Here is a 17,548-nt window from a genome sequence, read left to right on the forward strand (position 1 = left end):
CTGCAGTTCACACCACTGAGACACAGCGCCCCCTGCAGTTCACACCACTGAGACACAGCGCCCCCTGCAGTTCACACCACTGAGACACAGCGCCCCCTAAAGCTTGTTTTTTTCCGCTTCGTCTGAACGTCTTAATTTAGATTTCTCACTGATGAGACTTATTTATAGAGCAAACGAGCAAATTCAAAATTAACGGAGGAGCAAAACAAACATGAAAAATGTATGTTATGCTAATTCTGCGGCTGATCGCGCCAGTAACGAGCGTTTATAGGTCACACATTTAAATATTCACCTTTTAATATTCATGTGTTTAACGAGGGAAATGACACCAAGAAACGTAACGAGATGCGCTTTTCTACAACAGACGAGTCCTAGACCAGGGTCTGGACCAGGGTCTGGACCAGGGTCTGGACCAGGGTTGCGTGACCTTGCGTGACCTTGCGTGACCTTGCGTGACCTTGCGTGACCTTGCGTGACCTTGCTGCGTTGCAGAGAGCATGCTGCGCACGGCGAGCAGCCCCGACAGTCTGCGCTCTCGAACGCCAATGATCACGCCCGACCTGGAGAGCGGCACCAAACTGTGGCATCTCGTGAAGAACCACGACCACTCGGACCAACGAGAAGGAGACAGAGGCAGCAAGATGGTGTCCGAGATCTACCTCACACGCCTGCTCGCCACCAAGGTAAGACCTCTCATGTTCCACTCATGTTCCTCTCGTGTTCCTCTCGTGTTCTCCTCGTGTTCCTCTCGTGTTCCTCTCGTGTTCTTCTCGTGTTCTTCTCGTGTTCCTCTCGTGTTCCTCTCGTGTTCCTCTCGTGTTCCTCTCGTGTTCTCCTCTCGTGTTCCTCTCGTGTTCCTCTCGTGTTCCTCTCGTGTTCCTCTCGTGTTCCTCTCGTGTTCTTCTCGTTCTCCTCTCGTGTTCCTCTCGTGTTCCTCTCGTGTTCCTCTCGTGTTCCTCTCGTGTTCCTCTCGTGTTCCTCTCGTGTTCTTCTCGTTCTCCTCTCGTGTTCTTCTCGTCTTCTCCTCTCGTGTTCCTCTCGTGTTCCTCTCGTGTTCCTCTCGTGTTCTTCTCGTGTTCCTCTCGTGTTCCTCTCGTGTTCCTCTCGTGTTCTCCTCTCGTGTTCCTCTCGTGTTCTCCTCTCGTGTTCCTCTCGTGTTCCTCTCGTGTTCTTCTCGTGTTCTTCTCGTGTTCCTCTCGTGTTCCTCTCGTGTTCTTCTCGTGTTCTTCTCGTGTTCTTCTCGTGTTCCTCTCGTGTTCTCCTCTCGTGTTCCTCTCGTGTTCCTCTCGTGTTCTTCTCGTGTTCTTCTCGTGTTCCTCTCGTGTTCCTCTCGTGTTCCTCTCGTGTTCCTCGTGTTCTTCTCGTGTTCCTCTCGTGTTCCTCTCGTGTTCCTCTCGTGTTCCTCTCGTGTTCCTCTCGTGTTCCTCTCGTGTTCTCCTCTCGTGTTCCTCTCGTGTTCCTCTCGTGTTCCTCTCGTGTTCTTCTCGTGTTCCTCTCGTGTTCCTCTCGTGTTCTTCTCGTGTTCCTCTCGTGTTCTCCTCTCGTGTTCCTCTCGTGTTCCTCTCGTGTTCCTCTCGTGTTCTTCTCGTGTTCCTCTCGTGTTCCTCTCGTGTTCCTCTCGTGTTCTTCTCGTGTTCCTCTCGTGTTCCTCTCGTGTTCTTCTCGTGTTCTTCTCGTGTTCCTCTCGTGTTCCTCTCGTGTTCCTCTCGTGTTCTTCTCGTGTTCTTCTCGTGTTCTTCTCGTGTTCCTCTCGTGTTCTCCTCTCGTGTTCCTCTCGTGTTCCTCGTGTTCTTCTCGTGTTCTTCTCGTGTTCCTCTCGTGTTCCTCTCGTGTTCCTCTCGTGTTCTTCTCGTGTTCCTCTCGTGTTCCTCTCGTGTTCCTCTCGTGTTCCTCTCGTGTTCTTCTCGTGTTCCTCTCGTGTTCTCCTCTCGTGTTCCTCTCGTGTTCTTCTCGTTCTCCTCTCGTGTTCTTCTCGTCTTCTCCTCTCGTGTTCTTCTCGTGTTCTTCTCGTCTTCTCCTCTCGTGTTCTTCTCGTGTTCTCCTCTCGTGTTCTTCTCGTGTTCTTCTCGTGTTCTTCTCGTGTTCCTCTCGTGTTCCTCTCGTGTTCCTCTCGTGTTCCTCTCGTGTTCCTCTCGTGTTCTTCTCGTGTTCCTCTCGTGTTCCTCTCGTGTTCCTCTCGTTTTCCTCTCGTGTTCCTCTCGTGTTCCTCTCGTGTTCTTCTCGTGTTCCTCTCGTGTTCCTCTCGTGTTCCTCTCGTGTTCTTCTCGTGTTCCTCTCGTGTTCCTCTCGTGTTCTTCTCGTGTTCTTCTCGTGTTCTTCTCGTGTTCCTCTCGTGTTCTCCTCTCGTGTTCCTCTCGTGTTCCTCTCGTGTTCCTCTCGTGTTCTTCTCGTGTTCCTCTCGTGTTCCTCTCGTGTTCCTCTCGTGTTCCTCTCGTGTTCCTCTCGTGTTCCTCTCGTGTTCTTCTCGTGTTCCTCTCGTGTTCTCCTCTCGTGTTCCTCTCGTGTTCTTCTCGTTCTCCTCTCGTGTTCTTCTCGTCTTCTCCTCTCGTGTTCCTCTCGTGTTCTTCTCGTGTTCCTCTCGTGTTCCTCTCGTGTTCCTCTCGTGTTCCTCTCGTGTTCCTCTCGTGTTCTTCTCGTGTTCCTCTCGTGTTCTTCTCGTGTTCCTCTCGTGTTCCTCTCGTGTTCCTCTCGTGTTCTTCTCGTGTTCCTCTCGTGTTCCTCTCGTGTTCCTCTCGTGTTCTTCTCGTGTTCCTCTCGTGTTCCTCTCGTGTTCCTCTCGTGTTCCTCTCGTGTTCCTCTCGTGTTCCTCTCGTGTTCTTCTCGTGTTCCTCTCGTGTTCCTCTCGTGTTCCTCTCGTGTTCCTCTCGTGTTCCTCTCGTGTTCCTCTCGTGTTCCTCTCGTGTTCCTCTCGTGTTCTTCTCGTGTTCCTCTCGTGTTCCTCTCGTGTTCCTCTCGTGTTCTTCTCGTGTTCCTCTCGTGTTCTTCTCGTGTTCTCCTCTCGTGTTCCTCTCGTGTTCCTCTCGTGTTCCTCTCGTGTTCTTCTCGTGTTCTCCTCTCGTGTTCTCCTCTCGTGTTCCTCTCGTGTTCTCCTCTCGTGTTCCTCTCGTGTTCTTCTCGTGTTCCTCTCGTGTTCCTCTCGTGTTCTCCTCTCGTGTTCCTCTCGTGTTCCTCTCGTGTTCCTCTCGTGTTCCTCTCGTGTTCCTCTCGTGTTCCTCTCGTGTTCTTCTCGTGTTCCTCTCGTGTTCCTCTCGTGTTCTCCTCTCGTGTTCCTCTCGTGTTCTCCTCTCGTGTTCCTCTCGTGTTCTCCTCTTGTGTTCCTCTCGTGTTCCTCTCGTGTTCCTCTCGTGTTCCTCTCGTGTTCCTCTCGTGTTCCTCGTGTTCTTCTCGTGTTCCTCTCGTGTTCCTCTCGTGTTCTCCTCTCGTGTTCCTCTCGTGTTCCTCTCGTGTTCCTCGTGTTCTTCTCTTGTTCCTCTTGTGTTCCTCTCGTGTTCTCCTCTCGTGTTCCTCTCGTGTTCCTCTCGTGTTCTCCTCTCGTCTTCTCCTCTCGTGTTCCTCTCGTGTTCCTCTCGTGTTCCTCTTGTTCTCCTCTCGTTCTCCTCTCGTGTTCCTCTCGTGTTCCTCTCGTGTTCCTCGTGTTCTTCTCGTGTTCCTCTTGTGTTCCTCTCGTGTTCTCCTCTCGTGTTCCTCTCGTGTTCCTCTCGTGTTCTCCTCTCGTCTTCTCCTCTCGTGTTCCTCTCGTGTTCCTCTCGTGTTCCTCTTGTTCTCCTCTCGTTCTCCTCTCGTGTTCCTCTCGTGTTCCTCTCGTGTTCTTCTCGTCTTCTCCTCTCGTGTTCTTCTCGTGTTCCTCTCGTTCTCCTCTCGTGTTCCTCTCGTGTTCCTCTCGTGTTCCTCTCGTGTTCTCCTCTCGTGTTCTTCTCGTGTTCCTCTCGTTCTCCTCTCGTGTTCCTCTCGTGTTCCTCTCGTGTTCCTCTCGTGTTCTTCTCGTCTTCTCCTCTCGTGTTCCTCTCGTGTTCTCCTCTCGTGTTCTTCTCGTGTTCTCCTCTCGTGTTCTTCTCGTCTTCTCCTCTCGTGTTCCTCTCGTGTTCTCCTCTCGTGTTCTTCTCGTCTTCTCCTCTCGTGTTCCTCTCGTGTTCCTCTCGTGTTCTTCTCGTGTTCTCCTCTCGTGTTCTTCTCGTCTTCTCCTCTCGTGTTCCTCTCGTGTTCTCCTCTCGTGTTCTTCTCGTCTTCTCCTCTCGTGTTCCTCTCGTGTTCCTCTCGTGTTCCTCTCGTGTTCTTCTCGTGTTCCTTGTGTTCCTCTCGTGTTCTCCTCTCGTGTTCCTCTCGTGTTCCTCGTGTTCTTCTCGTGTTCTTCTCGTGTTCTCCTCTCGTGTTCCTCGTGTTCTTCTCGTGTTCTTCTCGTGTTCCTCTCGTGTTCCTCTCGTGTTCCTCTCGTGTTCCTCTCGTGTTCCTCTCGTGTTCCTCTCGTGTTCTCCTCTCGTGTTCTTCTCGTGTTCCTCTCGTGTTCCTCTCGTGTTCTTCTCGTGTTCCTCTCGTGTTCTTCTCGTTCTCCTCTCGTGTTCTTCTCGTGTTCCTCTCGTGTTCTTCTCGTGTTCTCCTCTCGTGTTCCTCTCGTGTTCTCCTCTCGTGTTCCTCTCGTGTTCTCCTCTCGTGTTCCTCTCGTGTTCTTCTCGTGTTCCTCTCGTGTTCCTCCCGTGTTCCTCTCGTGTTCCTCTCGTGTTCTCCTCTCGTGTTCCTCTCGTGTTCTCCTCTCGTGTTCCTCTCGTGTTCCTCTCGTGTTCCTCTCGTGTTCCTCTCGTGTTCTTCTCGTGTTCCTCTCGTGTTCCTCTCATGTTCCTCTCTTGTTCTCCAGGGCACGTTGCAGAAGTTTGTGGACGACCTCTTCGAGACGATCTTCAGCACGGCTCATCGTGGCTCAGCGCTGCCTCTGGCCATAAAGTACATGTTTGACTTTCTGGACGAGCAGGCGGACAAGCACTGCATCCCTGACCCTGACGTGCGCCACACCTGGAAGAGCAACTGGTGAGTGTCCGTCTGCGTTTAGATGACCACGAGCACGTTCTGGAGAGACTGGGACTGACCTCAGAACGTCATCAGTGGAGAAACGTCCAGGTGGTCTCGTAAAGCCGGTGGTCTCACCGTTGGGTTTTGACAATTCCTCTTTAAAAGCTGAAGCCAGATTCAGATTACCGTATTTTCTGGACTATAAGTCGCACCATAGTATGAAATGCAGTTGCAAGTGTGAAAATAACAAATAATATCACATATGAATCGCTCCGGAGTATAAGTATAAATATAAGTATAAGTCGCACCCCGGCCAAAACTATGAAAAAAGGTGCGACTTATAGTTCAGAAATACGGTAATTTAATAATCAAGTTCAAACGTCCAGAGGGAAAACCCTTTAAAAAGTCCAGTTTATATTGAACTTTAGGGTTGTTTATATGTGTGTTTGGAGATCAGACTGACCCCGATTTGACTGAAAATAAGAGGGTCTTTTATCAGATTGTGGACCAAAAAAAATACCGTATTTTCCGGACTATAAGTCGCATTTTTGTAGAAATGTAAAAGGCCAAGAACAGACATTTCATGTTTAAATGCAGTTTAAACTAACAGATGAGAGAACATGGTGAATAGGTGTACGTATGCTAACGCTAACACCTTCAGCTACATGACGTATGCTAACGCTAACACCTTCAGCTACATGACGTATGCTAACGCTAACACCTTCAGCTACATGACGTATGCTAACGCTAACACCTTCAGCTACATGACGTATGCTAACACCTTCAGCTACATGACGTATGCTAACGCTAACACCTTCAGCTACATGACGTATGCTAACGCTAACACCTTCAGCTACATGACGTATGCTAACGCTAACACCTTCAGCTACATGACGTATGCTAACGCTAACACCTTCAGCTACATGACGTATGCTAACGCTAACACCTTCAGCTACATGACGTATGCTAACACCTTCAGCTACATGACGTATGCTAACGCTAACACCTTCAGCTACATGACGTATGCTAACGCTAACACCTTCAGCTACATGACGTATGCTAACGCTAACACCTTCAGCTACATGACGTATGCTAACGCTAACACCTTCAGAGGCACAGACAGAACTGTGGTAAGTGTCTGGTATGTTAACGTAACATATGAACAGTTATTCAGATAACTATAGCATAAAGAACATGCTAACATGCTAACAAATTTAGCAAAGCATCAGTTTTACCCCAAATCACTAAATCCATTGAATTCTTCTTCCTCTGTGTCACCTCTAAACAACTCCAAAAACTCCGGAGGAAGAGGAAGTGCAGACTCTACGTGTCACTTAGAGCCTAGAGCGCCCTCTTGTGGTTGCCAGTGTGAAAATAATATCACATATAAGTCGCACCCGGGCCAAAACTATGAAAAAAGGTGCGACTTATAGTCCGTAAAATACAGTATATGAAGACAAGGTCATAGAACCACCTGGTCCATGGTTAAGTCCCATTTTAGACCTGGTTTGGCCCAGTTTAGGTCCCTCCAATGCACATTTGAGACCCGTTTCTGACCCGTTCATGGCCCATTTGTGACTTGTTTGTGACCCGTTTGTGACCCGTTTATGACCCGTTCGTGACCCGTTCGTGACTCGTTCGTGACTCGTTTATGACCCGTTCGTGACCCGTTCGTGACTCGTTTGTGACTCGTTTGTGACTCGTTTGTGACCCGTTTGTGACCCGTTTGTGCCTCCACAGCCTGCCTCTGCGCTTTTGGGTGAACGTGATCAAGAATCCTCAGTTCGTGTTCGACATCCACAAAAACAGCATCACCGACGCGTGTTTGTCGGTCGTGGCTCAGACCTTCATGGACTCGTGCTCCACGTCCGAGCACAAACTGGGCAAAGACTCGCCGTCCAACAAGCTCCTGTACGCCAAAGACATCCCCAACTACAAGAACTGGGTCGAGAGGTGAGACGCTCGGGTCAAACGCACACATGACGGGTCAAACGCACACATGACGGGTCAAACGCACACGTGACGGGTCAAACGCACACGTGACGGGTCAAACGCACACGTGACGGGTCAAACGCACACGTGACGGGTCAAACGCACAAGTGACCTAAACACACAGATTTGACTCAACATTTGACCCAGTTTGTGTAAAGTTTATAATTGTACTTCCTGGTTGGACGTGAGCACAAATATGACAGAGGTCAGTCCACAGCTGTTACCATAGCAACCAGACTGTAAACAAGACAAACTCCACATCAATGACACACAATAAGACCATAAAACACCTTTATTTAGTCCAACCATGTGTCGCACACTGATGACGTCACACTGATGACATCACACTGATGACATCACACTGAAGACATCACACTGATGACATCACACTGAAGACATCACACTGATGACATCACACTGATGACATCACACTGATGACGTCACACTGATGACATCACAGAGGGACTCAGCTCCACTTCCTGTCATTTTTCAACATTTCTTCACAAACGGCAACTTAACTGAAATAAATAGTCTGTTTTTAAGATAAGATAAGATAAGATATTCCTTTATTGTCCCACATGGGGAAATTTCATTGGTGCAACGCAGGTAGATACAGAGGTAGATCCAGAAGAACAGATCACTTATAGGAAGTCTGAAAAACACTTTCAGTAGAAGATCTCCTATAAATAAATAAAAACTCCCATAGACAAATAAATAAATAAATACCATTGCATGTGATCCCGACAGTAATTGCACATGAATATGTGTCACGACAGCACATAGACTGCACATGAATTTCACAGTAATTGCACATGAATTCCAACAGAAATTGCACATATGACAGAATTGCACATCAGTATTAGGTTAGGTCAGTATTGCGACGGGATAACGTGACGATCTCCGGGTAAGACGACTGTTCTCCACAGTTTCATGAGTTCCTCCTTTGTGGAAACGTGGTACGGCGCCGGCCGGGGGGCGGGGCCGGAGCCGGGGGCGGAGCCGGGGGGCGGGGCCGGAGCCGGGGGACTCAGAGCCAAAACACATCGCCACGACACGACGAAAACACTCAATCCAGCCGAATAAAGTCAAAACAAGTTAATTTAAAGCGATTCCAGTGCGTGTCCCGATCGTTCGTGAAGTTCCTCTTTCATATAAACGTGTATATAAACGTGTACCGACGACACGCCGTACTTTAGCGCGGCCGGAGGGCGCGGGGGGGGGGGGGGGCTGGTGGGCTCGCTCGGAGCTAGCTCACGTCACAACAACACAACGAACGCAACGAAAAACGCTCAAATCCAGCCGAAAAAAGTCAAAAACAGTTGAATTAAAAAACTATTCCAGCGTGTGTCCCTATCGTACAGTAAAATAGAAAAAATATACTAACTATATTTACAAAATATAGGAGATAAAGCACAATAAGTGTGAGAAAGAAGAGAGAGCGTTTTCACCGGGCTGCCAGCTGTACTAGCGCCTTATGACGTATGACGTATATTTCAGACTTCCTATAAGTGATCTGTTCTTCTGGATCTACCTCTGTATCTACCTGCGTTGCACCAATGAAATTTCCCCATGTGGGACAATAAAGGAATATCTTATCTTATCTTAAAGCTGTGATACATATTTAGCACAGATGCCCTCCCACCAAACGGAGTCAGGATTAGACAAACAGCAGAACCTTCTTGACGACTTTAAGAGATCGTTTGTGTGTGTTTTGTGCGTCTGGCAGGTTTTACTCCTCTGATGTATTTAACACGCTCTTCTGTGTGTTTTGTGTGTGCGTCCTGTGTGTGTCCTGTGTGCGTCCTGTGTGCGTCCTGTGTGTTTTGTGCGTCCTGTGTGCGTCCTGTGTGCGTCCTGTGTGTGTTTTGTGCGTCCGGCAGGTATTACTCGGACATCTCGCGCATGTCTGTGATTTCGGACCAGGACATGAGTGCGTACTTGGCGGAACAGTCTCGACTTCACCTGAAGCAGTTCAACAGCATGTCGGCCCTGCACGAGATCTACTCCTACATCACCAAGTACAAGGACGAGGTCAGTCAGATGCCCTCCCAGCCGCCTGTCCCGCGAGTCTCTCGAGTCTGTACATGTCGTTATGTCGTCGTATAAAAAGTGAGAGCGATATAAATGAGAATTGAAAAGGTGATTTGTGCTTCTTGTGTTCAGATTCTGTCGGCGCTGGAGCGAGACGAGCAGGCGCGGAGGCAAAGACTGCGCAGCAAACTGGAGCAGGTCATCGACACGATGGCTCTGACCAGCTGAGGGCGCTCTTCTCGCCACAAAACACTTTTAAAAAACTCCAGGACGACCGCCTCCCAAAGCCACGCCTCCCAAAGCCACCCCTCCCAAAGCCACGCCTCCCAAAGCCACGCCTCCCAAAGCCACCCCTCCCAAAGCCACGCCTCCCAAAGCCACGCCTCCCAAAGTCACGCCTCCCAAAGCCACGCCTCCCAAAGCCACGCCTCCCAAAGCCACCCCTCCCAAAGCCACGCCTCCCAAAGCCACGCCTCCCAAAGCCACGCCTCCCAAAGCCACCCCTCCCAAAGCCACGCCTCCCAAAGCCACCCCTCCCAAAGCCACGCCTCCCAAAGCCACGCGGACGTGGACAAAACTGTGACAAACGGTACAAATCTGGGAGCCAAAAAACTCTGACATTTACATACTTGTTTTTGGGATACAATTCGTGGATGTTGTGGTTTGAATTTTTGGAGTTTTCTTTCCTCATGAAGTGACTTTTGGAACTTGGAACGTCGCGGACTGAACGGACCAATCGGTGAAGAGATTTTGGTCCACGTGACTTTGTTTCCGGGAAGAAATCAAACTGTTTTTTTTCCTTTTCAGATGTTTTGTACATTTGTAAAGTCCGATACTGCCCTGGTTTCTCTCACATTTACTGCAGAGTTTGCACAGATTCAACAGAGACACTTTTCTCTGAGCCGCTGCAACTGAAACGAACACGATGAACTTTGACTGAAACGGAAATGCCAAAGATGAATCTAAATTTGGCAAATTGAATTATTGATCATGAAAAAATAATATTGAAAGCAAAGTGTTTGTAACCGAAAAGTTCTAATTCGTTCACTTCTACTGTTCAATTAAATTCAGTTTAAATTCAGTTCCAATTTCGGTTTAAATTCAGTTTGAATTTCAGTTTAAATTCAGTTTGAATTTCAGTTTAAATTCAGTTTGAATTCAGTTTAAATTCAGTTTAAATTCAGTTTAAATTTCAGTTTAAATTCAGTTTAAATTTCATTTTAAATTCAGTTTAAATGGGAAATATGTCTAATTTGTGGCTTTTTGCCCCTCCCCTTTAAAGTTAACTGAAAATGAAACCGAATTTTGAAAAATGAAATTAAACCGAAATTCAATTAAAAACTACAGTGTGTAACTTTTTAGCCAAGAATTTCCCTAAAATAAAGGCATGTTTGTTTGTTTTTATTTCATTTTGGTTTTATTGCACAGAAAATCCTCTTTCTAAAAATATTTTTCTAATTAAAAATTCAGCTTCACGTTTGGCATTTCAATTTCAGTTTCATAATAATCCGTTTCAGTTTCGATTGGCAGATTTATAAGCTCACACATTTTTAAAAACAACAAATAATAAATGAATTTTGCAAAATGGCGGTGGCAAAAAACAATGAAAAAAGTGGCTTCGTGCCACGATTTCTCTGAATGTTGTTTGGTGCAAAGATGTTTCGTTTTGGTGGAATGTTCTGAATTTGACTGAAAAACCGCTCTTGTTTTGAAAGAAAAAAAAGGAAAAAAAAAAGAGACTGGAACTTTTGAGGTGCAATCGTTTTTTCAGGGACGCCAAAAATCCACACGCCACGATTGTTGCTTTATTAGCCGCTGTTAGCACGTTAGCATCGCAGAGTCGCGCTTTAGTGTTTGTTATCGACTGAAATTCTCAACTTGTGCCATCTTTATTTAGAATTTTTTTGGGAGATGTTTTGTTGTTGTTTTTTACCAAATTAAGCTGCATTTTTCAATATTTTTGTGAAACTGAAAAGAATAAGTTGAGAATGTTCAGTGTCAGGAACATCTCAGTGGATTTTTTACAAAAACTGATCAATGAAGTCGATCATATGAAGTGAAAACACATCGTCCAGGACAAACCAGCTCAAAATGTGGGAATATTTGAACAATTCTGACCAAATTTGAACAGCACTTTTCAAATCTGTTGTAAACTCTCTTCTCACGGGTTTGATCATCGGTTTAATGAGTAAAAGGCTCGATTAGCGCCACGTAAAGATGAGACATTCAGTGACTCATAGAACCATAGTTACACACGTAACCAAAAAGTAGCATTTTCACTAGAAAAACATGCAACATCTGCAAAAAAGGGCACATTTGCAAAAAGAAAGCAAAAATACATGAGATAAACATGATTCCACGCTCATCGTTTTGTACTTTTCACCTTTTTACATAACAAAACGCTCCAGGTCCAGAAAACCGTTCATGTTTTCTGGTTTAAATCTTGTAACTTTGTGTTTGTTTTTTGTAAAATTGCATGTCTAAACTAAAAATTCTGTTATTTTTCTTGAAAATCGCACACATTTAACATTTGGTGAGAAAAAACAAATGCAAACAGTTTTTTCTTGTGTCTAAACTGAACTTTAAACGGCCCTGAAACGCGTCTGAAACCCGTGAATATAAAGTGTGGAGGGACTAAAAACACTAAAAGCTGAAGTTACAAATCTGGGTCGACATTTTCCCTCTGGATTTACGTAAAAAGCCAAAGTTTTAAAACGTGGACAAAACGATGAAACCAAAAATGTCAAAAATCTGAATTCTCCAAAACGATCTGGTTCTGAAACGCTCTCCGAGCCCTCGCCGTCTGTGGCTTAACCTCGCTCTGCTCCTCGTCTCGTTTCCTGCTCCGATCCTTTTACTTTTTGACAAAACCAAACCGTGTGATGTTTTTGATTTTCTTTATAAAATTGTGAAGCGTTTTTCCCCCAGAGAAAGCGACGAATGCCGTTTTCTGTTCCTAATGTCGTTGTAAATCGTGTAAAAAGGGCCGAGCTCACGTCGATGGAGCGTTTTCTTGTGAATGTGAATCTGCTGCTGGGGTTTTAGGGCGTCGTCGTGGTGACGTTGAACCCATCGGGAAAACCCGACCCTATCCCGCAATGTGGACCCGAGACTGAACCGGGGATATTTTAGTTTCTATGTAAAAAGGAAAAAGATTCTATTACAAATATTAGACGTGTTCCAATTGTGAACGAGACTGGATCAGGACTAAACCAGGTCCATCCAGACTAAACTGGGACTAAACCAGGTCCATCCAGACTAAACTGGGACTAAACCAGGTCCATCCAGACTAAACTGGGACTAAACCAGGTCCATCCAGACTAAACTGGGACTAAACCAGGTCCATCCAGACTAAACTGGGACTAAACCAGGTCCATCCAGACTAAACTGGGACTAAACCAGGTCCATCCAGACTAAACTGGGACTAAACCAGGTCCATCCAGACTAAACTGGGACTAAACCAGGTCCATCCAGACTAAACTGGGACTAAACCAGGTCCATCCAGACTAAACTGGGACTAAACCAGGTCCATCCAGACTAAACTGGGACTAAACCAGGTCCATCCAGACTAAACTGGGACTAAACCAGGTCCATCCAGACTAAACTGGGACTAAACCAGGTCCATCCAGACTAAACTGGGACTAAACCAGGTCCATCCAGACTAAACTGGGACTAAACCAGGTCCATCCAGACTAAACTGGGACTAAACCAGGTCCATCCAGACTAAACTGGGACTAAACCAGGTCCATCCAGACTAAACTGGGACTAAACCAGGTCCATCCAGACTAAACTGGGACTAAACCAGGTCCATCCAGACTAAACTGGGACTAAACCAGGTCCATCCAGACTAAACTGGGACTAAACCAGGTCCATCCAGACTAAACTGGGACTAAACCAGGTCCATCCAGACTAAACTGGGACTAAACCAGGTCCATACAGACTAAACTGGGACTAAACCAGGTCCATCCAGACTAAACTGGGACTAAACCAGGTCCATCCAGACTAAACTGGGACTAAACCAGGTCTATCCAGACTAAACTGGGACTAAACCAGGTCCATCCAGACTAAACTGGGACTAAACCAGGTCCATCCAGACTAAACTGGGACTAAACCAGGTCCATCCAGACTAAACTGGGACTAAACCAGGTCATCCAGACTAAACTGGGACTAAACCAGGTCATCCAGACTAAACTGGGACTAAACCAGGTCATCCAGACTAAACTGGGACTAAACCAGGTCCATCCAGACTAAACTGGGACTAAACCAGGTCCATCCAGACTAAACTGGGACTAAACCAGGTCCATCCAGACTAAACTGGGACTAAACCAGGTCCCTCCAGACTAAACTGGGACTAAACCAGGTCCATCCAGACTAAACTGGGACTAAACCAGGATTATTTCTGATCCGAATGAAGTCCAAACCAACAACCAGAAAAACAGATTTAAACCAGAACTAAAATAGGTCCAAATAAGGTTCTGTGTCGGGTCCAAAACAGAAACTAAACCAGGATTAAATGTGTGTTTACGCGTCTTGGTTTGGTCCAGTTCGAGTCCTGGTGTTGGTTCTGGACTTGGACTAAACCAGAACTATCCCAGGGCAAAATAAAGTTTACATTTACTCAAAAGCAAAGGACGGACGTAAAATGGTTCTAAATCTGGACTTCTGAACCAGGTCCAAAGGAGGAACTAAACCAGGATTGAAGACACGTTTTCATTTGTCCTGGTTTGTTGCTGGTTTAGTCCTGGTTTAGACCTGGTTTAGTCCTGGTTTAGACCTGGTTTAGACCTGGTTTAGACCTGGTTTAGACCTGGTGGTCTAGTCCAGGTCCAGACCAGGTCTTGTTTGGTCCGATCATGAACGATGTTCCGTTGTTTTTTAAGATAAAAACCTCCCAAACTCCAGCGAAACGAGCACAACTTCCATGTTTTTATGCTCCATTTTCATCCTGAACTCGGCTGCGTCATGAGCCAAACGGACAAAGGTTTTAAACTTTACAGCAGACTTTACAGCAAACTTTACAGCAGACTTTACAGCAGACTTTACAGCAGACTTTACAGCAGACTTTACAGCAGACTTTACAGCAGACTTTACAGCAAACTTTACAGTAGACTTTCAGCAGACTTTACAGCAGACTTTACAGCAGACTTTACAGCAGACTTTACAGCAGACTTTACAGCAAACTTTACAGCAGACTTTACAGCAGACTTTACAGCAGACTTTACAGCAGACTTTACAGCAAACTTTACAGCAGACTTTACAGCAGACTTTACAGCAAACTTTACAGCAGACTTTACAGTAGACTTTCAGCAGACTTTACAGCAGACTTTACAGCAGACTTTACAGCAGACTTTACAGCAAACTTTACAGCAGACTTTACAGCAAACTTTACAGCAGACTTTACAGCAAACTTTACAGCAAACTTTACAGCAGACTTTACAGCAGACTTTACAGCAGACTTTACAGCAAACTTTACAGCAGACTTTACAGCAAACTTTACAGCAGACTTTACAGTAGACTTTCAGCAGACTTTACAGCAGACTTTACAGCAGACTTTACAGCAGACTTTACAGCAAACTTTACAGCAAACTTTACAGCAGACTTTACAGCAGACTTTACAGCAGACTTTACAGCAAACTTTACAGCAGACTTTACAGCAGACTTTACAGCAAACTTTACAGCAGACTTTACAGTAGACTTTCAGCAGACTTTACAGCAGACTTTACAGCAGACTTTACAGCAAACTTTACAGCAGACTTTACAGCAAACTTTACAGCAGACTTTACAGCAAACTTTACAGCAAACTTTACAGCAGACTTTACAGTAGACTTTACAGTAGACTTTCAGCAGACTTTCAGCAGACTTTACAGCAAACTTTACAGCAGACTTTACAGTAGACTTTACAGTAGACTTTCAGCAGACTTTACAGCAAACTTTACAGCAAACTTTACAGCAAACTTTACAGCAAACTTTACAGCAGACTTTACAGCAAACTTTACAGCAAACTTTACAGCAGACTTTACAGCAAACTTTACAGCAGACTTTCAGCAGACTTTACAGCAAACTTTACAGCAGACTTTACAGCAAACTTTACAGCAAACTTTACAGCAGACTTTACAGCAGACTTTACAGCAGACTTTACAGCAGACTTTCAGCAGACTTTACAGCAGACTTTACAGCAAACTTTACAGCAGACTTTCAGCAGACTTTACAGCAGACTTTACAGCAAACTTTACAGCAGACTTTACAGTAGACTTTACAGCAGACTTTACAGCAGACTTTACAGCAAACTTTACAGCAGACTTTACAGCAGACTTTACAGCAGACTTTACAGCAGACTTTCAGCAGACTTTCAGCAGACTTTACAGCAGACTTTACAGCAAACTTTACAGCAGACTTTACAGCAGACTTTACAGCAGACTTTCAGCAGACTTTACAGCAGACTTTACAGCAGACTTTGCAGCAGACTTTACAGCAGACTTTACAGCAGACTTTACAGCAAACTTTACAGCAGACTTTACAGCAGACTTTACAGCAAACTTTACAGCAGACTTTACAGTAGACTTTCAGCAGACTTTACAGCAGACTTTACAGCAGACTTTACAGCAGACTTTACAGCAAACTTTACAGCAAACTTTACAGCAGACTTTACAGCAGACTTTACAGCAGACTTTACAGCAGACTTTACAGCAAACTTTACAGCAGACTTTACAGCAGACTTTACAGAAAACTTTACAGCAGACTTTACAGTAGACTTTCAGCAGACTTTACAGCAGACTTTACAGCAGACTTTACAGCAGACTTTACAGCAAACTTTACAGCAGACTTTACAGAAAACTTTACAGCAAACTTTACAGCAGACTTACAGCAGACTTTACAGCAGACTTTACAGCAGACTTTACAGCAAACTTTACAGCAGACTTTACAGTAGACTTTCAGCAGACTTTACAGCAGACTTTACAGCAGACTTTACAGCAGACTTTACAGCAAACTTTACAGCAAACTTTACAGCAGACTTTACAGCAGACTTTACAGCAGACTTTACAGCAGACTTTACAGCAGACTTTACAGCAAACTTTACAGCAGACTTTACAGTAGACTTTCAGCAGACTTTACAGCAGACTTTACAGCAGACTTTCAGCAGACTTTACAGCAGACTTTACAGCAAACTTTACAGCAGACTTTACAGCAAACTTTACAGCAGACTTTACAGCAAACTTTACAGCAAACTTTACAGCAGACTTTACAGTAGACTTTACAGTAGACTTTCAGCAGACTTTCAGCAGACTTTACAGCAAACTTTACAGCAAACTTTACAGCAGACTTTACAGTAGACTTTACAGTAGACTTTCAGCAGACTTTCAGCAGACTTTACAGCAAACTTTACAGCAAACTTTACAGCAAACTTTACATCAAACTTTACAGCAGACTTTACAGCAAACTTTACAGCAAACTTTACAGCAGACTTTCAGCAGACTTTACAGCAAACTTTACAGCAGACTTTACAGCAAACTTTACAGCAAACTTTACAGCAGACTTTACAGCAGACTTTACAGCAGACTTTACAGCAGACTTTACAGCAGACTTTCAGCAGACTTTACAGCAGACTTTACAGCAAACTTTACAGCAGACTTTCAGCAGACTTTACAGCAGACTTTACAGCAGACTTTACAGCAAACTTTACAGCAGACTTTACAGTAGACTTTACAGCAGACTTTACAGCAGACTTTACAGCAAACTTTACAGCAGACTTTACAGCAGACTTTCAGCAGACTTTCAGCAGACTTTACAGCAAACTTTACAGCAAACTTTACAGCAAACTTTACAGCAAACTTTACAGCAGACTTTACAGCAGACTTTACAGCAAACTTTACAGCAAACTTTACAGCAGACTTTACAGCAGACTTTACAGCAGACTTTACAGCAGACTTTCAGCAGACTTTACAGCAGACTTTACAGCAAACTTTACAGCAGACTTTCAGCAGACTTTACAGCAGACTTTACAGCAGACTTTACAGCAAACTTTACAGCAGACTTTACAGTAGACTTTACAGCAGACTTTACAGCAGACTTTACAGCAAACTTTACAGCAGACTTTACAGCAGACTTTACAGCAGACTTTCAGCAGACTTTACAGCAGACTTTACAGCAAACTTTACAGCAGACTTTACAGCAGACTTTACAGCAGACTTTCAGCAGACTTTACAGCAGACTTTACAGCAGACTTTGCAGCAGACTTTACAGCAAACTTTACAGCAGACTTTACAGCAGACTTTACAGCAGACTTTGCAGCAGACTTTGCAGCAGACTTTGCAGCAGACTTTACAGCAAACTTTACAGCAGACTTTACAGCAGACTTTACAGCAGACTTTACAGCAGACTTTACAGCAGACTTTACAGCAGACTTTACAGCAAACTTTACAGCAGACTTAAACTTGGACTAAACCAGGTCTACAGGACTAACCCAGGACTAAACCAGGACTAAACCAGGTCTACAGGACTAAACCAGGACTAAACCAGGACTAAA

At 45.3% G+C, this 17,548-nt stretch overlaps 1 protein-coding gene across 1 annotated transcript in view; it reads left to right on the forward strand.

Moving 5' to 3' along the window:
• The window catches only part of LOC140372426 (plexin-A1-like), a 112,160-nt gene extending 102,254 nt beyond the window's left edge, over positions 1-9,906 (forward strand). Inside the window, exons 27-31 of the mRNA XM_072459521.1 lie at positions 493-683; positions 4,850-5,019; positions 6,742-6,954; positions 8,874-9,024; positions 9,157-9,906. Of these exons, the coding sequence (XP_072315622.1) occupies positions 493-683; positions 4,850-5,019; positions 6,742-6,954; positions 8,874-9,024; positions 9,157-9,252 (821 nt within the window). The 3' untranslated portion in view covers positions 9,253-9,906. The remainder of the gene's footprint in view (positions 1-492; positions 684-4,849; positions 5,020-6,741; positions 6,955-8,873; positions 9,025-9,156) is intronic.
• Positions 9,907-17,548: the final 7,642 nt, after the last annotated feature.

Source organism: Eucyclogobius newberryi, unplaced genomic scaffold (genome assembly GCF_026437365.1).
Source record: "Eucyclogobius newberryi isolate DKJ021-1_F unplaced genomic scaffold, fEucNew1.0.hap1 SCAF_23, whole genome shotgun sequence".
NCBI classification, from domain to species: domain Eukaryota; kingdom Metazoa; phylum Chordata; class Actinopteri; order Gobiiformes; family Gobiidae; genus Eucyclogobius; species Eucyclogobius newberryi.